The sequence below is a fragment of the Podarcis bocagei genome (assembly GCF_964188305.1).
Source record: "Podarcis bocagei genome assembly, chromosome: 5".
Classification (NCBI taxonomy): Eukaryota; Metazoa; Chordata; class Lepidosauria; order Squamata; family Lacertidae; genus Podarcis; species Podarcis bocagei.
In genome coordinates, this window is record NC_138129.1 from 19,955,973 (window position 1) to 19,980,644 (window position 24,672).

The 24,672-nt window shown below is 41.9% G+C and overlaps 1 protein-coding gene across 1 annotated transcript; it reads right to left on the minus strand.

The window, feature by feature from the left end:
• Window positions 1–1,819: 1,819 nt before the first annotated feature.
• On the minus strand, window positions 1,820–24,406 carry PARD6B (par-6 family cell polarity regulator beta). The gene is made up of 3 exons (XM_081196562.1): window positions 23,642–24,406; window positions 11,955–12,177; window positions 1,820–3,100 (listed from the first exon to the last, which is right to left on the minus strand). The coding sequence occupies exons 1-3, from the start codon at window positions 23,714–23,716 to the stop codon at window positions 2,268–2,270; spliced, it is 1,131 nt and encodes a 376-aa protein (XP_081052688.1). The 5' UTR covers window positions 23,717–24,406; the 3' UTR covers window positions 1,820–2,267.
• Between the last annotated feature and the right edge of the window lie 266 nt (window positions 24,407–24,672).

The window sequence follows — 24,672 nt, forward strand, 5'->3', positions numbered from 1 at the left end:
CAATCAAAAATTGAGAACGCATTTATGTATGTTCGTGTATATATACACACACATACAGAGGAAACAGCATATTAGAACTTGTAGTAAAATTTTAAGTATCTCTGGGTTTTAAGGTAAAAATTGTACATACACCAAGCCTTCATGTCTTCATCTAGCAGACTAACCTTGTCCCCCACAAGATGCTAGCTGTCAAAGTTTAAGAGGTAGTATATGAAAGTCTAATAGTTTCACTTATACTGAAGCCCAGTACCGTTATATATATATATAATTAAAATGTACTATTATTCTGTTTCAAATTGATTTTAAAAGGCTTAGTAAAAATAAGGTAGTGATGAACCATCATGGCAACTGCATTACTTTGCAATTAAATGCAGGGCAGCCTGTCATTTTAATAGCAAAACACATTGAGCCTTTTGCTTATCCTCTCTAGTGTTCATTGATTTCCCCCATCCCCCAATGTTTAATTTTATTAGGTATAATTACATTACTTCAAGCCAAGATTATTTTATGCATTACAAGGATATGTATAGATATATATGCTTTTTAAAGAACACACTCCATCCCGTAAAACAAGCTACCTGATTGAGGCTAGTATCATAAGGAGTAAAATTTAAACACAGTTTAATAAAATATTTTCTTAAGTTTGTAATTGCACTAATATATCCAAAGTGTTCATGCACATGATTGCAGTACAAGTATCAAAAAATCAAACTGAATGTGTTAAGCAGCACAACAACCCTATGTGTGTTTCCACAATAAATTAACATTCAACTCTTTCACTAATGTTTTGGTTTCCATGCTTCTGTGTAAGTGAAAAGTTCATTTTACACCTTATCTACCATATAATGAACCATGGTAAGATCCATAGTCGTACCAAACATACGCATCCATGAAAATGGCTACCTGATTGCACACATTATCTATTTGTGGAACCCTCTTCAAGTGGACTGTACTTCAGTAATAATTATGTGAAGAAAAAGGAATAAGCACATGCCCAAAGGATAAATATTAGGATGCCCTTTGCTTAGAATTCTATAAATAGAAAGCATTTTGTCAAGGGGAAAGTAACTAAAACCAACGTTCTAAACTGGTTTATTTGTGGTTATATAATTTGCCTCCTTTTGGGAACTGTTCCACTACAAAAGAACCTTCATAAGCAGTAAGATTTATGTTAGCCAAATCTGTCATTAGCACTTGCATTTTTATATTCATTCCATAACAGTTACAGCAGTAGCGGATGCCATGAACCAAGAGAACTAATTAAGGAACAAAAAGGAATAATATTTTAAGACTTTCACATTATGGGTACAATACAACTCCCACTGACGTAAATGGAAAATCCAATTGGTTTTTGTTGAGATTGATTGCATCCTAATATTTCAAGATCACAGTTTTTCTCATAAAAAGGGTAAATGTACACATCTATATATGATCAGACAAATAACTTCATTGCTTTTTTTAGTGAGCTATCCAATCCATACAAAATAGCAGTGATTTATCCCTCCAACACCAGTAGTAGATCACAATACAGTTTAAAAGGTTTTTGTTTTTTAAAAAAGTTACACTTCACAACTATCAAATCAATAAATCCAATGGACAGTTCTCTCCCTTCTGATTTTGTGAACTGCTTCAAGAAATTTTAGAACTGAAGTCAATCAACTCATTGAATGCAATCCAATACCGACTTGCCTGTAGTAAGCAGAGTTCAACTCAATGGAGCTTACTTCTGAGTAAATATGAATAGGATTGCACTGATAATTAACATTCCAGATTATTTTAATTTACACATGTCTGGGGTATGGAGTAAGAAGGCCAAAAATTGTTGAAGTTTATGTTTGGTTATTTTATTAACATTCTCGTGTTGAAAAATAGTTCAGGCTGGTTCTCCTATGACAATACTCAAATCCACATTTAAATGAAAACATGTTCCATGAACAATACATGGAACCAGATCACAGGACAATAAACTAAACGGTGGGGCTCCTTCTAGACACTGACATTCTGAAAAATAGACCTGCACAATTTTAGGTCATGGAAATGCTGTCCTGCCTTGAACCATAAAACCAGTCAGTGTGTGTTCCTAAAACACTTGTTTCTCAGCTGGGTATCAAAATGGAACAGTTCCTGTGAATCACAGCAGAGTGCTCTAATCCGTTATGCAGATATCAAAAGTCATTGGAGTATGGTAGTTGAGAGGTACGTCCTGCATGAATACAGCCAAGTAAAAAAATTGTTATGGCCTTTTTAGTAAATAAGCTGTTGTAGTTTCACAATGTTATGATTGTCCCATCTTCTTCTAAAGTCTTTGGGTCTGAGTCCTGGATTTCATACTCCATGTTAATGCTGCCTGTTGAACAATACAAGTTTACTTCTCTGGAAGAAATTAAGCCGTTCTGCACAGATTCATGATTGGTTTCAGTTTGTGTCAGTGACTCAGTGCTGTCACTGGAAGGAGCCGCTTTTGGAATTTGTTGTGGCTCACCATTATCTTCAATAATAATATCATCTTCATCACTGTCTTCCTCTTCTTCAGGGTGGTATATGGGCACAGTATGTGGAGTGTAACTTGGAAGGCTGGTATCTGTAGACTGTCCTGAGCTACCAGAAGTCCGGCTGTTCCTAACAACATTGTTTCTCTGATTCGCTGGTCTCACAGTAATTATTAAGTTTCGACTGTTAGCAATCATCATATCTGTAACCTGATCAAGGCTTTTACCTGAAACTTCTATACCGTTTACTTCCAGAACTTCATCATTTACAGCTAATAAGCCCGTGCTTTGAGCCAGTCCACCAGGAACAAGCCTAGATATGAAAATTCCTGGTACTTTCTCTAACCCATGAGGCGTTACTCTGACACTAGAGCCATCCCGTATATAAAATCCTAGAGGCTTGTCCGTTCCATATTTATAAAGCCGCACTCTGCGATGCGTTTCTGGAAGTATGTCTACATCTATAATAGAAGATACTGGTCTGAAGTCTTGCGGCATGCTAATGACAATGTGAGGCTTTCTTCTATGGTTATCTGGACGCAACACGTTTGTCAAGACATTTTTCTTCCTTGTTATGGTATCCATCCCAAAGGCACTGTAGTCTGCATCTTCTGTACAAATAGGAAGAGAAAGGGGGGGGGGAGAGAAGTACATGTTAATTTTTGGAGTACAAAATAAGCCCAGTCAGCATATATGGCACTAGCCATTAAAGAGCTCCTAAATAAATAGTTCTCAGCATTCTGTAATGTTTTGCTCCTGATCTGCTAAATGGAACTTACACAGGCTGGCCTAGTCCAAGAAAAAAGGGATTCAAGGAACAAGGTAGCTGCATGTCTGTATTGCGCTTTATTTTATATAGCCCACTAAATGTGACACATGGCTCGCAACTGGAACATCCTTAGCTCTAGGACTTTTAGCAAAGAAGTTAGCACTGGAAGAGCAAAACTCAGAGCTTTCCAAAGAACTGTCAATGGCTTATAAGATATGTACTTGCAATTTTTTAGTCAATGTGTAATTCTAGGTTACATTTTTATTCTTCTTGAGTTTCAGTATATTAGAATAAAAAGAATGAGGAAAGGCAAACAGCCAGTGGAACTAGTGCTGCCAAATATTGGGATGGTGGCCAAATGACCTGGTTTTAATCTCCTGAAAACAAATACCATTCCACAAGCTCCCTTCCTTGCCCCTCATCAAGAGTAGGTAAAATGGCTGGCAACAGACTAAATAAGTAACATATTTAAACATTGGAAGACACTTCTAACAAGTGGTTTAACAGCAAACTAGTACTACCAACGCCTTGCAACTCAAGCTGAAGAATGTTTTTCCATGGATTTCATTCAGTTATTATAGCAAAAGGTGCTTTAAGCAGAGACAGATAAGCCTTAATCCACTGCTTAATTGAATTTATATACTGATTTTTTTATTAAGAAAATTAATTATAATAAAGCAGGAACCCCAAACTTGGGCCTCCAGCTGTTTTGGGACTACAGTTCCCATCATCCCTGACCACTGGTCCTGTTAAGCTAGGGATGATGGGAGTTGTAGTCCCAAAACAGCTGGAGTGCCGAGTTTGGAGATGCCTGTAATAAAGTATTATAATTGATTCTAACTGAGAAGATTATAAGTCATTTCTTCATATTTCAGGTAGTAGTACATCTGTTTAGCATATAGTCCCTAAGGACCAAGGGTAATATTAAATCAGGTTTTACTCAGAGCAGACCTATTGAAATTAATGAACATGACCAAGTTAGCTTCATTTATTTCAAAATGTCTACTCAAAGTAAATCTTAGCTGAATACCACCCCAACTGAATACTTCATCCAAGGATTTAATTATATATTTGCTCCCAAAATTAATCAAGGTCCTTTCCCATATGCCACAGGACATCAATATGAATCCCATCATTTTCAACTCTTAGAAAGTTGTATTTTGGATCATGCTTTAAAGTTGCACACTCAGTTCAGGAGGGGCATTTATATGACTCAATGGGTCTCACCTGCTTTTCTGCATATACTCAGAACACACCCTACTTTGTGGCTACAGATTGCAAGAGAGGCCCAGCAGTGGCAGGAAAACAGTTCTTCATGCAACCTTGTCTGCTATTACTGGCCTTTGAATTTAAAGAACCCCAGATAATCCAGAACGCAGCAGCTAGACTGGTGACTGGGAGCAGCCGCAGAGACCACATAACACCGATCTTGAAAGACCTACATTGGCTCCCAGTACGTTTCCGAGCACAATTCAAAGTGTTGGTGCTGACCTTTAAAGCCCTAAACGGCCTTGGTCCAGTATATCTGAAGGAGCGTCTCCACCCCCATCGTTCAGCCCGGACACTTAGATCCAGCGCCGAGGGCCTTCTGGCAGTTCCCTCACTGCGAGAAGCCAAGTTACAGGGAACCAGGCAGAGGGCCTTCTCGGTAGTGGCGCCTTCCCTGTGGAACACCCTCCCACCAGATGTCAAAGAGAACAACAACTACCAGGCTTTTAGAAGACATCTGAAAGCAGCCCTGTTTCGGGAAGCTTTTAATGTTTGATGTATTATAGTATTTTAATATTCTTTGGAAGCCGCCCAGAGTGGCTGGGGAAGCCCAGCCAGATGGGCGGGGTATAAATATATTATTATTATTATTATTATTATTATTATTATTATTATTATTATTATTATTATTATTTAAAAAAACTACTGTTATGAAAAAAATGTTTCTTATGATTAGCATTGGTATCTTGTGCTAAAGCCATATCTGATACACTAACAGTGCAATTCTACACAAGTGAATTCAGAAGTGCTTCTCTTCGAGTTTGATGGGACTTACTCCCAGGTAAGTGTATAGTACTGCAACTTGAAGCTTATTTTAATCTGCAATTATGCACAACTCTTATGGCAATTCTAAGTGAAGACCACTATATAGCTAGATGTTACATTAAGGGGAACAAAGACAATGGAATGGTGTATTAGGTACTACTGTTGAATAACTTTCCAGCTTGTGTGTGCTAGGGATTTTAATATTTAAAAGGTATGTGTTATGCATTCAATTGTATAATTAGTAGCAGTACCTAGTCCTAGTTCTAGGCCATGTCTGAAATCGAATACACTATCAAGTACTAACACATTCAAAGACTCAGGATCCAAATGCTAGACAGGAAGGGTATTCTCGGGTTGCCATAGTTTGAAGAGCAAAAAGGAGGACACATTTGCTGACTTTTAATTTTAACTGTGTATTGCTATGGTGACTCTCCCCATGAAAAAGAGGACGTGTCCTGGAAAAAGAGAGTTGGTAGACCCTCTGGAGGAGATTGGGGGGCACGTGAGGTGGGAGGGGGGGAGGAGAGAACTGAGAAAACTCATGTGCCACGACATGTCACCCAATATGGGAACTGGGCAGATTCCTGGGTAACTGATACTACAAATGGACTAGTATGACTCTCACAGCCACCATCACACAAAAGCATTGCCAACAGCACAACACATCTGTTGCTAGAAAGTATCTCTTCTTAGAGGTATGTTTATCCTATTTCCTGTTTGTTGTTACCAGTGTTAGTTACAGAAAACTAACATTTCCGAGCACAATTCAAAGTGTTGGTGCTGACCTTTAAAGCCCTAAACAGCCTCGGCCCAGTATACCTGAAGGAGCATCTCCACCTCCATCGTCCAGCCGAGACACTGAGGTCCAGCTCCGAGAGGCCTTCTGGCAGTTCCCTCACTGAGATAAGTGACATTACTGTATACGGAACCAGGCAGAGGGAAGTCAAGGAAATAAATACTGTATCTGACTTTTAGAAAACTTCTGAAGGCAGCCCTGTTTAGGGAAGTTTTTAATGTTTGATGTTTTATCACATTTTTAATATTCTGTTGGGAGCCGCCCAGAGTGGCTGGGGAATAAATGGACAAACCTAGACAGCATCTTAAAAAGCAGAGACATCACCTTGCCAACAAAGGTCCGCATAGTTAAAGCTATGAGCCTGACTAAGCCATTTCTCACCTTCTCACCCCTTGCCTTTTCCTGTAAGACCTATTACAGTCGTTAAGAGTCGTCAACAGGCTCATCTCAGCTATCTGCCAATCTCCCATTCCCACCACCCTTCTGAGTAATACCCCTCCCCACCTTCTCACTATATAGAAGGATCTGGCAACTTCTGTTTCAGTGTATCTGAAGAAGTGTGCATGCACACGAAAGCTCATACCAAGAACTAACTTAGTTGGTCTTTAAGGTGCTACTAGAAGGAATTTTTTTATTTTGACTAATGGGTTGTATTCAACATAAGGAAGTCCATGCCCTCCTCCAACATCCTGTATGCCCCCAAACCACTCCTGAGGATCAGGGTACACCCAAGAAAGGCCTAAGATGTAAACAAGTATGGGAATAAAATTAATAAATAAAATTAATCTGGAAATGTGAAGTTATGCAAATACTATCAACTCCTATATTAGAAAGAATCTCTAAGTACATCCCTCAATAGCTGAGCTGAAAGAATATTAACTTGAGGAATGAGTAGTGCATGTACCTGAAACCAAGAACTGAATGAAATGCACTTATTTCAAGATAGCACCAGTAAGAGAATTTTTAACCCAGGTTAAAGTTAAATATGCTGTTATGAACACAATTTCCCCAGTGTTCAACTTCAGTCCAAGTTGAAAGTTCATTTACTGTTTGTCTTTATGAGTAGCAGTTTTCCCTTCAATAGTAACGTAACTAAAATGTTAAATTCAATAGTCAAAGATTCTTCTGCTTTAAAACCTTCTTTTATTCAGGTTTTAGTTTAAGAATTAAGGAACATCAACTCATGTATACACTGAGATTTTCATATTCCCAGAAAGATGCAGACGTGGTGCCTCATTTTGAAAAGACAATGCCCTTGTCAGGAAACAATTTTTAAAATGCTGTGCAGCACTGGAAACAGAGACCAAGATACCTACGTCATGCAGCTTATCTGGGTGTATATTCCATGTTTCTAAACAGAATTGGAGCAATGTAATACCTACACAGCTGAAGGAAGTCTATTGATAAACACTTTGATAGTCTTGAACATAAAAAGCCTTTTATGAAGAAAATATACTAGCTGAGCAACAGTTACTCTTACAGAAAATAAGCAGTTGAAGAAAGTGCAAAATAAAGTTCTCACAACCTCTTGTATTATAGCAGGTTGTGTTTTAACCTTTTATCAGCAACTCCTTTCTGCATTACCAGTACTTCCTTTCAAATAAATGTTTCCTGTTTTTCCAGGTCTACCTTTCGAAACTCATTGGCATAGTTCGCATGTCATTTTGAGTCATAGCCTGAAAGAAATTATGGCTTACCATGAAAAAGTGTCTTGGTATGTGCACATAGCTCAAATCAGGCTCATCCCACTCCTCCCCTTACTGAACCAGGAAGAAGCAAATCAGAATGTTGCTTTAGTGCTGCATGTGAGCCAGTACTCATGGTCTGTTTCTAAACAGTGAGTGGAAGCTAAGGTTTGTTCTTGGCTTCAATAATAATAATAATAATAATAATAATAATAATAATAATAATATACCCCATCCATCTGGCTGGGTTTCCCCAGCAACTCTGGGCGGCTCCCAACAGAATATTAAAAACTTCCCTAAACAGGGTTGCCTTCAGATGTCTACTAAAAGTCAGATAGCTGTTTATTTCCTTGACATCTGATGGTAGGGCATTCCACGGGGCAGGTGCCACTACCGAGAAGACCCTCTGCCTGGTTCCCTGTAACCTCATTTCTCGCAGTGAGGGAACCACCAGAAGGCCCTCAGAGCTGGACCTCAGTGTCCGGGTTGAATGATGGGGGTGAAGACGTTCCTTCAGGTATACTGATTTGTTTTTTTCTTTCTTACTTGGCAAAGGTAGGAGTGGGGCAGGGACAACTTGAGCAGCATGTACCAGTATGCTGCTCATTCAGGGTAAGACATGGTTTGTCTTGGACTAACTATGACCCAATGTGACATGTGAATAGATCCACTGATGTATGACGACACATTCTAAATAAAGGCAATGTAACTGCTACGTCAGGCAAAGAACTATAACTTGTTTTGAATAGGTGAATACAATAAGGAGTTTATGGCATGGCAATTCTAACACTAGTTTTGAGATAAATAAATGCAAAAAATGGGAAATAATAAAGTCTGATCTTTATAAACTTAGTCAGGCAGCATGACTGTTTAGCCTCTCAACAACCCTTGAATAAATTCTTTTAAGCAATATCCTTCAGTACAAAGGCACTATTGTTCTGACATCAACCAATCAGTTTAGAACAGTGAATTTTTTTTGGCAAGAAACCAGAAGTAAAAAGTGTTGCCATAAATAAGGTGAATGCCTATAAGGTACAAAGGTGAAATGCTTTTAATAAGCATGCTCACTGGTGTGAAACCAAATCAGCATGTTGCCAACTCAACACAAAGAATGAGACATTAGGTAAAACTTATACTAACCTAACCCACACAAGAGCCTTTATCAAGCACTGTGCAGTTGTCTATGCTTGGTTGTCAGTTACTCAGCTCTTCTGAAAGCATGTAGTACACAAATTAGAAAACTGTCACACCTATTTTTAAAAAATGACTGCCCTTGAAACTCCACAGATGAAAATGGTTATGTATACAATCATTTACACTATTGTTTAACATGTGCTTGTTATTAGCTTATGTTTTGAAACACAAATACTATTTGCATTTGTTTAAAGTGTACTGTTAAGTTTAGAATTCGGCATAACTGATTACAATGCACAAAAGCTAAGCAACTAGTACTAGTATATGCAGAGTTTGAGAACCTCAGAGCTGGTTTTGCAATGAACACATTTCTAGGTCTATTCCTTATAAATTCTCAAGTTACAGCATTTGTTTATTTAAAAAATAAGACATAGAAAGATTATATTGTATTTAAGACAGAAATTTTACCCTTCTGAATATTATTTCTTCCTCCTCACCCAATCTACCTTCTAAAATACTCTACTATATATAGTAATATAGGCATATTTTGCTCCAGACATCTCTGCCAAATACATCCTGAATCAGCCAGGACATCTATTTTGTAACTAGATGAGAAAAGGCTATAAGTTTGCAGAATTTATTTTTAATGCAGAATGTTAGATGCCTTTTATAAAATCATTAAATGTGGAATGCTTCTCAACCAGGGAATTGTAGTAGTTAGCTTTTTCTTATATATTGCAGTCAATGGCATGACAACTCTGTGCAGAATTGTTTCAGAAATACTTTCGGAAAGACCAATTCCATACATTTGTATTAGATTTAAACTGCAGAAGCCTGGCCATTAGATTCTCTTTTTTTAACTCTTCCAAAAATTATAACCTCACATATTCCAGTGTAGCAAAATAACTGAATTAAATGAGAGAACAATTTTAAATGCTTCAGTATAAAACCTAATCTATGTTGTTTTGCCCCATATATGCTGTATACTGGAAATACTGTAGTACCAGAATAGCATTCCAAATTAGGTATATTCCTATGGCAAGTCTCTCCCCACCCCCATCTTTATTTTAATGTCTTGTACAGAAGAACATGTATACAATTACAAGTAGGTAGCCATGTTGGTCTGCCGTAGTTGAAACAAACAAAATCCTTCCAGTAGCACCTTAGAGACCAACTAAGTTTGTTATTGGTATGAGCTTTCGTGTGCATGCACACTTCTTCAGATACATATCTGAAGAGTATGTTATCTGAAGAAGTGTTCCTACAGATTTAAACACTAACATGAGCACCATGAATTGGATGTTAAAATGAACTGGCAACTAATGCAACTGTTTAAAAACAGGGGTTATGAAAGATCTAAATGGAACTCCAACCAGTAATCTGGCCACTGCATTTTGGACCAAACAAAGTTTCTGAGTAATCTTCAAGGGTAGCCCCACGGAGTGCATTGCAATAATCAAATATGGAAGTTATGAGAGCATGGAGTATTATGAGCTAAGTAGTGTCTGTCCAAACAGGGGTGTAGCTAGCAAACAAGCCAGAGCTGGAAATATTAAGTTACAAATGTAGAAGGTAAGGCTGGAGCATTGGTAACAGCATTCATACAGTTGCTAATGAACTGTTGACAGAAGCTAGCATTGTATGCTGAATAAATGAGAATTGTAATTCTGAATAGATCTTTTGAAGGATTCTAGAGCTTTAAAAACCACTGAAGTATGGAACAGGGTGATATGAGCTTGGTGGCACTCCTAGCCACCATGGCCACCCAAGCCTCCAGACCCGCTCCCTTCTGGGGAATACCACCCCTCCAGAGCAAGTCATCTTCCCACTTCACAAAGATGACAACTTGGGACACAGAACACCTGTCTATCCAGTATTCAGCTTTCATTTTACTATTTTAATGATACATTGCTTTTCAAACTGTACACTACTTGGAGATGTTAAAAATATTAAGCAGTTTAGAAATACTTTAAAATAAATAAATAACTGTTAAGTGAATAACTCATATAAACACACACATATGGTGCTAAAATGTTAAGTAATAATCCCAGCCCAACAAAGTAGCTTATCTGCTCTAGTCATATGGCTACTGAAAGAGATTAAGCAGAACTGCTGAATATGACCTCACCAGTCCATCTACTTCTATTCCAGATTCAGCTTCTATCTTTTTGATGAATATTACAAAATATAAGGGATTAGAAAAAGGTAGCTGGAATGTGCCACTTTACATATTTTAAGGCATTCTATTTAAACAATTACATATAACTATTTGCTCTTCTACTTACAGCAAATATGACTTGCGTCAGTATTAGGGAGGCTGTGACCATTTCCCATCTTCTCTCCAAACCAGAATAGAGCCTTTGTTTTTTACTGGAAATTCCAGGATTCACACTGCCTGGGTGTTCCCAAGCTATTCAGATTCCAGGGTACAATACAGTGACTTAGAGCCCTTATTATACATAAAAACTGCTGAATATTTTGTTCGTTTTTCATCAACGTGAGAAAAACCTAATGCATAATTTGTGAGGAGTTCAGAGTAAAGCTACATTTTTTCTTTGCTTATCTATCAATGATGTGCTTTTGGGGGTAAGAGGTGCTTGCGATTTTATTAAAGAATCTCTCTTTCAGTACCAACAGATTCTATATCTCTTTATGATAAGCTAGGCAACAAAGTTTTCAGTAAGAAAGGCAAGATTTGTAGCAAGGTTAAAAGGCATGATCTTGGGTATTAATCAAGGTTGAATTTCAAAAAGATTTAACTATTAGATGAATATGGCTGCCTCTCTAAATGGTTCTATGCTCCCCTCCCCCAACGTCTCTCTATGCATAGCAAAGGAAATGCAGCAAGATGAAATCCCACCATACACGGCACAACTGTGCAATATTCTTTCTCAATAAATCAACAGGTATCAAACAATGCATCAGTGTGAATACATATAATGATGCATTTTCTTCCAAGCCAGTAAACTGCAGTTTGAGCAATGATCAGGAAAAATACACAAAGAAATTTAGCTCATTGAAGGATGTATGATGAAATATATGCTTACCTTTTCTTTGAATAAAAATTCTAAGCAAAGGATTAGCTGTAGAAACTGCTTTATGATAATTGTCATCATTGTTGATAGGCAAGAGATCTCCATGAATGTCTATATATCCAACTAAGACATCAATGTTGGGTATTTTGTGAACATGCTGCAGTAATCCATAGAATTCCTCAAATTTTCCAGGCTTGGACCTTTCCAAAGAAAAGCGCCGGAATTCTGCACCAAACTACAAAAACAAACAAACAACAATGAAGTTGATACAGTAATAGGAAATGTTCACATATACACAAAGTCTACTTAAATTTAACACCAAGTTGTAATGTGGTGTCATGAACAGTGTTGAACTAGAATTGAGGAGAATAAAGTTAAAGTTCCCATTCATCTAAGAAGTTATTTGGATAAATTTTCACAAGTCACCAGCTCTTAGAAAGCTAAAGGGTTCTTGTGAAAGGGAGATCCAATGGATGAATGCTGCAATATAAATGTAACCAATCAATGGAGTTCCACTTCAAATACAAATTCTAACATGAATCAAAACAGTTTTCTGCCTCACTGTATTATGGAGGAAATCCAAGAGAATGTGCTGTTGCCTCTTCTCCAGAAGCATCAAATGACTTGTGTGGGGAACATGCACAGAACCATAAAGCGGTACTTAAGGCACTGCCAGTGACAGCCAAGTGCTGCAAAGTGCATGGATTCCTCTTTCCATGGAAAGTTAATAATCATCCCATGGGAAATACAAGTGTTAACACAAGAAACCCATAAGTCACCCAACACAACTTTCATATCATTTCATGAAAACAATCCCCCGTTCACCAAGTGCAAACATTCATTCCAAAAGGACAGCTATTAAAAACAGATCTAAGTAACTGGTCCATACACAACCTATATAACTGAAGACAGATAATTACAGTATTTTTCAGTGTATAAGACGCCCCCATGTATATGACGTCTCCTATTTTGGGGGACTCCAAATTAAGGAAACACCCCTCAGCACTACCCGTGTATAAGACAAGCCCCAATTTTAAACCTTATTTTTGGGTAAAAAAACCTAGTCTTATACACGGAAAAATACGGTATGTTACTTATGAGAATTGCTTGTTGTTTTATTTGTAAAATTGTTTTCATTATGAAAACAAAAAATAAAATAAATCCAAGTATTGCGCACAACTGCAACCATGGCTTAGTACTTGCAGACATAATGCATCTCTGACAATGTTCGGAGCACATGACACCCATCAAATCAACAGAGTCCATTCCTCCTAGTCAAGTCCTGTCAGACACCCACCTCCCTGCCCGCAAGGTTACCCAGGCTTCAGCCAGAATTTGTGAGGAGATTTGCTCAGAAACTTGGTTTCGGTGCTAGAGCTCAACTCTTAATCATGTGACGTAACTAACAGTATCTGAGTAGGTGCAGAAAATTGTCTTTCATCACTAAGTAACCACTGCATGTCCCAATATGTATAGGATTAGTGGGCAGAACTTCCAGGTTACAAAGTGTGGCTTTCATTCAGGCAATTTTACACTCCAGCACCTATCTCTTTATATATTATGTGGCATTACTTGCTTGCCCTTCACCATGCGTTCTCAGCTCAATTGTGTAATGTCTTCCACCCACAAAGGCCTGTGCAGAAAGGTGCACTTTAATCCAACATCAAGTGTATACAGCAACCCAACATCAAGTGTATAACGTGACAAGGCCAGACACCTCAAGAATTCCATGATCTAAGGGCCACCACAAAAAGGCCCTTATGCACTGCTGCCCGACCAACTTTATATGATGGTAGAACTACCAGCATGGCCTCCCTTACTCCCTAATACTAGGATAGGCTTACATATCGGAGGAGACTCTCCTTCAGATATTTGAAGCCTAAGTTGTCTAGGGATTTCTATGTCAATGTAAGTACCTTGGATTGGGCTCTGAAGCATACTAGGAACCAGCGCATTTCTGTCCACAGCCAGTATTGCCATCCAGCACTTTGGCCTCTGCATCCTTCACCAGCTACAGTTTCTGAACCCCAACTCTGAGGTGACCTCTACCTTCTCAATTAGGGTGGATGATGAGCAGAAGAGTATGGAGTACATCTTTGGACAAGGTACAAACCCTAAAACCAAGCCACAGAGTGGATGAGCCTATTGGAGAGAAGGTCTAAATCTCTATGGACAACATGACGCGCCAACCTCACCCCACTTGTCTGGACTGGTGCTCCACTGAGGACCCAAGTATCCACTTGCCCTAAATTAGAATTCTCCATACCATTTAATTGCTCTTTCCAATAGCCACTGTTCACTGCCTGCCAAAACCCTTTCACTGGTATCACCACCTGCCTACTCTTCTGCAGGTCCCAGCAATCCACTACTGAAGCTCCCCCACCCCATACAATAATTGCCTGCTTGTCCAAACTCTATTAAATGTCAAACTACCTGCCATTCTCACCATTACAAACATTCCTCCAATTAAAACACACAAATTCACAAGGCACAATCACCCCTAGGCCGTTCCTAGTCCCATTGCAGCTGCAATTTCCATACTCAGTTCTACAGCAAAATGTTCCACTGCAGTATTGCTTACTCACCACATGCCTTAAAATCCATGCTAACTGAAAGGAATGCCAAAATGATAGCCTTCATCCTTCCAGAAGTTTCTTAGCTCTAAAGATTATGCAAATTATTCAACAAAGTGCAGCATATGTAGTGAGAAAGCAGACCTTCTGTTTGATGCACACATTTTAATAAAGTGGAACCTCGGTTCCCGAACACCTCTGTTGTTGTATGTTTCGATTCTCGAACGCTGAAAACCCAGAGGTAAATGCTTCCATTTTTGAACGTTTTTCAGAACCCAAATTTGCGACGCGGGTTCCACTGAGGGCAAAAAACTCTTGCAACCAATGGGAAGCCGTGCCTCAGTTTTTGAACATTTCAGGAGCTGAACGGGCTTCCGGAATGAATTTCATTTGAGAACCGAGGTACCACTGCAAGGTAATTCGGCAAACAAACAAGCATTCAATGTACCGTATATTTCGCCCTATAGGACGCACTTTTCCCCCTCCAAAAATGAAGGGGAAATCTGTGTGTGTCCTATGGCGTGAATGCAGGCTTTCGCTGAAGTGTGGAGAGCGAGAGGGGTCGGTGCGCACCGACCCCTTTCGCTCTCCACGCTTCAGGAAGCTATCAGCAAGCCTGGGGAGCCTGCGGGAGTTCCCGCCGGGCTCCCTAGGCTGCGGATAGCAGCCTGCTGCACGGACCGCGGGGCGCGCTGAAGCAGAGCGCCCTGCGTTTTGGGCAGACATCCGCAGCCTAGGGAGCCCTGCAGGAGTTCCCGCAGGGCTCCCTAGGCTGCGGATAGCAGCCTGCTGCACGGAGCGCGGGGCGCGCTGAAGCAGAGCGCTTCGGGGAGACATCCGCGGCTGGGGGGGAAATAATTTTTTCCCCTTTATTCCCCCCCAAAAAAAACAACTAGGTGCATCTTATGGGCCGGTGTGTCCTATAGGGCGAAAAATATGGTATTCCATTAATTTAACTGTGAACCTAACCACTTATAGGGGAAGAGACGATTATAAATACAGTGGTGCCTCGCAAGACGAAAAGAATCCGTTCTGTGATTCTCTTTGTCTAGCGTTTTTTTCATCTTGCGAAGCAAGCCCATTGACGGATTAGCGGATTAGCGCTATTAGCGGCTTATCTGCTGATTGGATCAGCTGATAAGCGGCTTAGCGGCTTAGAAAAAGGGGGGGAAGGAAAAAAAAACCAGCAGGAACTCGCAAGACATTGTCGTCTTGCGAAGCAAGCCCATAGGAAATTCGTATTGCGAAGCACCTCCAAAACGGAAAACTCTTTCGTCTAGCAAGTTTTCCGTCTTGCGAGGCATTTGTCTTGCGGGGCACCACTGTATAAGACAGCTACTTAGTAGTAACACCATTGGCTACCTATTTCAGTTGTGATCACAGTAAGATGTATCAACTTTTCTACACACCTCACTCTATCTGTGCAAAAGCAGTAGCTGAAAATAGCCCGAAAAACTGGGTTCAATTCTATAAACCATGTCCACCCAAGTTTAAAAGTAAGCCAAGGCAGTAGTATCAGTCAGCCTTCAAAATCAAAATAGCCAAAGAAAGCAAAACTTAGCCACAAAAAGATAAACGGATGATAGAAATTAGCAATGATTAAACCAACAAGAACGCCATAAACCTATAAATCATGCTAGGAAATTTTTAAAAGTTGACATTCAAGCAGACATAGGATTAAAACTATCCTAACAAAGCTAAAAGGGCTGACCTGTCCTCAACAGAATTTTTCAATCATTGCTGCTTGTTAAAGTAAGCTGACAGATATTAAAATTCTTACATCAGCATGCTTAAGTTCAGATATCTCTTTCTCAACTCTTTTAAGCTTAAACACAGATTGGCATCATTATAGAACCTAATGCAACTCATATTACCATTATCTTTTCTTGTTCCTCTCATGCTATGAAGCTACCTGGACGCTTCAGCTGTCACCTGAGGCCCTCCCACAGATGCTCCTCCCAAATGAGGTTCAGAGGGAGGCTACTGTATTGCAATTATTATGAGCCACTTTAAGCTCAACATTTGTTGTTGGAAAAGTGGAATACAAATATTAAATCAAATCAAACTCCGTTGAACACTCTGGATGCTGTCATTAGTATATTCTAGGTGCCAGGTTAAAACTTCTCTTCTCCCAGGCATTTTATGACAAGCCAGCCAATTGCTTACTTGAATTTTGTTTGTATATTTTCGGCTGGGTTTCCCCGTTCCCCTGCTGGGTCTGTTTGAGTTTTTGTTATTGCTGCTGGGTTTATGGATTGTTGAACTGGTTTTATTCAAATGTATAATTTCTTGGGTTTTGTATTACACTTTCCAACTCAACCTTTTCAAAAGTCACTTAGAGCCTTCTTTGTAGCAAGCGCATGGTAGTTAAATAACCACCACCACAACAAAAAGTAGCAACTTGGGAGCTCAGGAATCAAGTATGAATATTTGCTTAAGGGGGCAATTTAAAATGATACACTTTTTAAAGAACACAAATACTTGGTAGAAATTAGGAGTGATTCAAATTGAAACTTAGTTGGTATACAAACCCTAGGATAAGTGAAGATTTCAAATTGCTAAAACAGTAGTACGAATTTAAGACTGAACTTGTACAATCCATTTTGGAAAATAACTATAGCTTATTGAGGAAATGGACAAAGAAACATAAAATAACTCTCATGAAGCTATTGGCATTGAACATGTACCTACCAACTACAGTACTTGTTTATATTCCATTTTGCCTTCATTTAGATCTTCTAAAAACAATATATTGCTGCTTAAATGGGACCATTTTGGCCACTACAAGCAAAAACACATTGCCCCTTGCTCTCTAGCACTATAGTCATCCAAATGTTGTCCACACACCAGATGGAGATAATTTAAAAATAAGGCACAAACACTGCACCTTGGCCTAGAGACATTTAAATTTAAGGAATTACAGTAATCACAAATAGTTTTGTTCTCTGTATATTCTATAAAGCCTATAATAGCTGGCAGCAAGGCAGAACAGATGAGTCATTTTGTTTTATTACACCTGTGCCACATGAAGTAATTTTTAAAAAACAACACTATAGGAGTAACTTCCCTTACAAAGGTAATAGATTTATGGTGCCAGGTAATATTGTCTTTTCTATTTTCATTCTACTTCCTCACAATTTTAAAATTTAAGGAAACCTACACTCTGTTACAATACAATATTACTGTAATTCTCCAGAAGACTGAAATGTAGTACCAAAAAATTAACTACACACAACCCAGATCCAACAAAAGAACTAACTGAAGCCAGTAAAATATTGAGGGAGAAAGTACAATTCTAATTGCCCAGAGAAAGAAATAACATTTTTACTTTAACATGAGAAACATAACAACTTGAAAAGATGGGTTAGGGCCTTTCCAGATACTGTAAAACTACTAGTTTTACCTTCAGCACTTTGCTTAAACTTGCCAAAGGCAATTCAAGATCCTGACCTATGTACCATATTTTTCGCCCTATAGGACGCACCGGCCGATAGGACGCATCTAGATTTTTTTGGGGGGGGGAGATAAAGGGGAAAAAATTATTCCCCCCCCCAGGCGTGGGTCTGGGGCCGGGGAAGCTCGGGCTTCCCCCTCCCCCAGCCCCCAGAACAGGACCCAGAGCGATGCCGAAGCTGCATGCAGCTTTGGCATCGCTCTGGGAGCTTGCGGGGCTGGAGGAGTGCTGCGCCTCCCGCTGTCCCCCGAGTTTGCGGGGCTGGCGACGGGGAGGAGCAGGCTTCTCCCCCCTGCCAGCCTTCTAACCAAGTCGGGGGACAGCGGGAAAGGCACGCTGTGCCTCCCCGCTGTCCCCCGAGCTTGTGTGGCTGGCGGTGGGGCTCTCCTGAAGCCTGGAGAGTGAGAAGAGTTGGTGCGCACCGACCCCTCTTGCTCTCCAGGCTTCAGCGAAAGCCTGCATTCGCCCCATAGGACGCACACACATTTCCCCTTCATTTTTGGAGGGGGAAAAGTGCGTCCTATAGGGCGAAAAATACGGTAATTGTTAAATGTGTGTATGTATGTAATAATAATAATAATTTTTTATTTATACCCCGCCCTCCGCAGCCAAGGCCGGGCTCAGAGCGGCTTACAAGCAATAATAAAAACAAGATGAGTGATTACAACTTAAAAACAAAAATAAAATACAACATTAAAATAATGGAACATTAAAATATTAAAATGGAGCCTCATTGCAGGAGAAGGAAAAGAAAAAAGAAAAAGGGGGCGGAGGGAATCAAATTGGCTCCAATCCAAAGGCCAGGCGGAACAACTCTGTCTTACAGGCCCTGCGGAAAGAGATCAGATCCTGCAGGGCCCTGGTCTCATGAGACAGAGCGTTCCACCAAGTTGGGGCCAGTGCTGAAAAGGCCCTGGCTCTGGTTGAAGCCAATCTAACTTCCTTAGGGCCTGGGACCACTAGGGTGTTGTTATTTATGGACCTTGAGGCTCTCCGTGGGGCGTACCAGGCGAGGCGGTCCCGTAGGTACGAGGGTCCTAGGCCGTGAAGGGCTTTAAAGGTCAAAAGCAGCACCTTAAATCTGACCCTGTACTCCACCGGGAGCCAGTGCAGCTTGAAAAGCACTGGATGAATATGCTCCCATGGCAGAGACCCTGTGAGGAGCCTCGCTGCAGCATTCTGTACCCGCTGGAGTTTCTGGGACAGCTTCAAGGGCAGCCCCGCGTAGAGCGAGTTACAGTAGTCAAGCCTGGAGATGACTGTTGCATGGATCACTGTGGCCAGGTCGGGGCGGGAAAGGTAAGGGACCAACTGCTTGGTGCGGCGAAGGTGGAAAAATGTCGCCTTGGCTGTTGCTGTGACTTGCGCCTCCATGGAAAGGGAGGCGTCAAGGATTACACCCAAACTCTTAACGGAAGGCAATGGCACTAATTGGGCCCCCGCAAGAGAAGGGAGTTGGTCCCTCATCCCCATGCTATCCCGACCTAGCCATAGGACCTCTGTCTTCGAAGGATTTAGTTTCAATCGGCTCCCACGAAACCATCCAGCCACAGCTTCCAAGCATCTGGTCAGTGTGTAAGGGGCCGAGTTGGTGTGGCCATCCATCAGTAGATAGAGCTGAGTGTCATCAGCATATTGATGACAGCCCAGCCCAAAGCTCCGGATAATCTGGGCAAGAGGGCGCATAAAGATGTTAAAAAGCATTGGGGAGAGAATTGCGCCCTGCGGCACTCCACACACCAAGGAGTGGCGTGACGACATTTCCCTCCCTAGTGCCACCCTCTGTCCCCGACCAGAGATAAAAGAGCACAACCAGTTACGGGCTATGCCCTGTATCCCCACGTCTGCAAGGCGATGGTCCAGAAGATCATGATCGACCATGTCAAAGGCTGCTGACAAATCTAAAAGGATCAGCAGTCCTGACCCGCCTCGATCCAGTTGTCTACGAATATCATCTGTTAGGGCAACCAGAGCCGTCTCCGTCCCAAAACCAGGACGGAAACCGGACTGAAATGGATCTAATGCCGATGTTTCCTCCAGAAACCTACCAAGCTGTTCAGCAACCGCTCTCTCAATTACCTTACCCAGGTATGGAAGATTTGAAACTGGGCGGTAATTGGATAGGTCTAAGGGATCTAATGAAGTTTTCTTTAAGAGTGGACGCACCACTGCTTCCTTCAGTTCCCCTGGGAATGTCCCCGTGTCAAGGGACAAATTGATAATTTCAACCAGGGGGGTCCGCGCAACATCTGGACACTCCCTAATCAGCCAAGACGGGCACGGATCAAGGAGGCAGGTGGTGGGCCTACCAACTTGGAGGAATCTATCCACATCAGTAGGGAGTATCCGATCGAAATGGTCCAACACTGGACCTGAAGTCAGTCGAGGGGCCTCCAGTTCAGTCACTGTGTCTAAATTGGCAGGGAGGTCACGGGAGGTCACTTACACTTAATGTGTAAGTGCATGTACAGCAGATGTGAGGGATTAATCCCATGGTGCTTAAGTGATTTAAAAAAAGCTATTTTAAAAATCATTTTAAATATTCAAAGTTATTTAAGGGAACAAGCCTTACAATCCAGCCAGAAGCCAGCTGAGGAGTGTCTGCAAGGACACTGGTTATGCCTCTGGAAGTCCCATAGCACACTAGCCAACGACATCCTCCCCAACAGATCTTCTGCTGGTGGAGTGAGGGGAACTGGGGCATGTTGGAGGAAGGCAGTGAGATGCAAAGTCCAAAGACCCTTCATTTCTCTTACAATAGCTAATTCCCTCCACTGACTAAAAGGGGAGGAACGATGATAAAGAGATGTGGTAACTGCTCTGCCAGTGGATTTCCCCAAACCACCATCATATGCTGCCAGTGAACTGTAGGATTACACTTCCCAAAATTTTACTCTCTATTTCAGTAAGGAATTTTCCCTGTCTAATTACGCCATGCTTCACTACATATTGTATGAGGATATAGATTTTAGGGCCCTCAACAGTTACCCCTTAACACTGCTTAATTACCCAGCTGTGTTCACAATCAAGGTGACTGAAGAGATTGGGGCTTCCCATTATATATAGGAGAAAGACAGCCCTCATTTACACAAGTGACTGAGTACAGAATGTGGAATGGTAGGTATTTTATGTCCACGTGGAATTCATGGGTGTGATCTTAGCTACCTGGTATAGACTTTTTCTAGGTGGCTTGTGATGATGAATACTAAATTACCCCATAGGTCAACTTAGGAACAAGCTGGGGTGGGGATGGACTTAGTGCTTTAGTAAATAGAAAGGAATGCCAAATAGAGATCTTGTTAAACAAACAAACAAACAAACAAATGGAAAGAGCAAGAATAATACAGTGTTTATTTCACATTAAATCTAAAAAAACTCCATTATGAGTAATATGTTTTTACATCTCACTTTGCTTAAGAAAGAAAGAAGCTCTCCTCTTTAAACATATAATTCCCCCCCTCAGTAAAATGTAATTTTAAATATAAAGCTTAGTAATTTGCACCCCCAAAGAAATACTCCTTCATTGTCTCCTGAGACAGATGGATGCCACCAGGAGCAAACTAGCCATCAGAAGTACTGTTTTCCACATAAGTATACAGTATGTGGAAATAGCCACGAGACCAAAGTAGTACATGGATGTTCACTGATAATTAGGCATAAACACGAAATGAGTGATAAAACGCTTCATTAGAGCCACAGTCTATAGTAAGACATATCCTGTTACTCACGAGACTGCGGTGTTGGGATGGCTCACCAGTATAATTTGTGGCATGACCATACAAATAATGAAAGAACACTTTAATCTTCAACAAAGTATACCAGGGTGTGTTCCCTAACATAAGGAGGTTCTGAAAACACTCCAGGGTAAGTATTTTGTATGAACACAACCAGCTAAACTGCAGGCACTCTGAACCTTCCAAAGGCCTAAAACAGCCTATGATGCCCCAAAACTATCCCCAGTAAAATTTGTGGGTCTCTCTAGCTTCCTTTTAAATCCAAATAGCTACTCTGTTTGTACCAGGAAGGTGTGCACAATTTGTGAAGTCCTCATGCTACCCTGGTGATCAGTGCCAAAGTTACAGCTGAACTAACATGGCTGAACAATTCAGGGGCTGCAGGAAACAAAAGGCTGTTTCATTTGCTCAAAATGGCATTCTCTGTACCCCCTTCTCCAGAAGAGATTGGCAGCAAGTGCTTTAAAAATGCCATTCTGACTTGCAATCAGGTTAGAAGTGCACAACACAAAAAAACAACTGTTTACACAGTCATTAAGAGATTTTAGATATTGGAGAAAAACATTTTTTTCTATGCAAACAGAATAGTGTATCACTAACAATTGTGTTGCACACCGTAGAACTTTTATGGGCATGACACTCAAACTACGTCTGAGAATGGATACTTAGCAGTCCCCATAATACTTCATATAAACCAATCCCAAGACCACTTTTTCAGACCGCATTAAAACACAGAGCGATGCTCTCTCAATGGTTTTACAAGCTCATTCATCAAGCACTGGCAGAAGCACAAATGCCCAGGCCATATGGGACCCTTGTGTTTGGGTAAAAGGAAGTGTCATCAACACAAGGAGAAAAAGGAAGAAAAGTGCTGAGACTTGAGGGGTGGTGGTGACTGGCAAAGCCAAGACAAACCAGTAATGCCTACACAAAATCACACCCTATTATTCATTCATGCTAATGATGGATAACCTTCACCCCCTGATTCTGTAATCACTCTCAGATTAGAACTACCTACCACTATACACATGCTCACACCTTGAAAATATCAATGAACTGTAGAGTTGGAAGGAATCCCAAAGGTTATTTAGTCCAACCCCCTACCGTGCAGGAGACTTTTGCCCAATGTGGGGCTCAATCCCACAACTTTAAGATTAAGTCTCACACTGAGCTATCCCAGATGGGGTGGGGGAAGGGGGGGGAAAGCTAGCGTTTTGAAAGGGCTCTTCAAAGGTAAGCACAGCCACATTCTTAATAGGTTACTCTTGGAAAAGAAGTCATCTGCAAGTGGCTCCTCAAGCGCATTTTTGGCAACAACTCGCCCTAATTACACATTATTCCAGGAGCGAAATTACTACCTTGACTTTGGTCACCCCAAATAAATGTCACCTGGCACATTATTGGGGCCAGAGATGAAAGATGAAGCACTTAGCTGTTCCCCCGCCAAAAATAATAATAAAATAATAAATCCTGCTGACACTCTCTCCCGCCATCACTGCAAGCGAGGCAGCAGAATATGTACAGTACATCGTTTCCTTCTCAGCATGACCACCGTGCCTTTCCCCCACATACAATCTTAAAGCGGAAAAAAGAAACTGCTGGGGCTTAAGACTGCCTGCTAGTTGCGGCCACTACCCAGGGCGAGAGCACCTTCCCACACCCGGTTTCAGGTGCCTGGTACGGACGGGGGCCCGGGGATTGGTCAGCCCTGAAGAGAATGCCCTTTGTACGTGCTCAGAAACACTGCTGCGCGCGGAGGTTCTGGGCTGTGGAATTAAACGCGGCCACCCGCTTCCTTGGTAACCATTCCCCCCCCCCGAAAAAAAAACCCAGAGACCCCGAAAGAGCACCCCTACCCACCCACCTCAGCGAGACGTAACAAACCCGAGTACCCCTCCCCAAAGCCGAGGCGAGGGCCGGTGTGGGGACGCCACCCACCTTGCTCTTCACTTCCATGGTGCCGAGGCCGCCGCGGCTCCCCGCTCCGCCGCCTCCGCGTTGGCCCCGGTTCATGCCGCGGGCGAGTCTGTCAGCCAGCCCGTCAGCCAGACGCTGGTCCGCTCGGCGGCGCGAAGGGAGCGGGTCTGAGGGAAGCCCGGAGCACCACCACCACGACGACCGCCGCCGCCCCTCTCAGCCTCAACCTGCCGCCTCCCGTCTGAGGAGGAGCGGCCGCCGCCAGACCGACCTCGCGAAGCCGAGGGGAGGGGAAGGGAGGGGGGAGGAGGAGGAGGAGGAGGAAGGAGAGGGGGAGGGGCCGCTGCTGCCGTCCAGCAGCCTCCTCCTGGCACCTGCAGCTCCGCGGAAGGGAGGAGGAGGAGGAGGAGGCGAGGGGAGCGAGAGAAAAAGAGCGAGGCACGAAAGACGGCGCATGCGCACGCGCGCGCGGGAAGGAGGGGGGAAACCAGGAGGAGGGAAAGCCCCGGCGCACCTGCACCTCCAGCGCGCGTGCGCAACCTGCCGCTCCGGCAGGAGGAGGAGGAAGAAGAGGAAGAGGAAAAGCACCTGCTCGTGGCAGGAGCGGCCGTGGCCCGTGAACGCGCGTGCGCACAGTTCGCGCGCGGGAGGGGAATACCTGCCGGGCTGGATTCCAGAGAGGGAGATGGAGGGGGCGGCGCATGCGCGTTTAGCGGCCGTTTCTTGCCTTGGTTTTTTATTTTTCGCCTCAGGGTGGAAGGACACCTAGCCACCCTCTGAGGGATAAATATATACAGCGCTTCCCCCCCCTAAAAATGTTTAGGGTTACTATCAATTTCCTACTCATATTGAAATACTGCCCCTCAACGAGGCCAAACTTACATTCACAAAATGATTAGGGGTATGCGTACCCCCAGAAAAAAAGCACTGAATTATATATATATGTTTATCCCGCTTCTGCACCACCCAATAATAATAATTGCAACCAAATAATACAGCAGAACCCTCCCACCCCAAATAATAATTCAGTATTTTTTGTGTAATGTGAAACT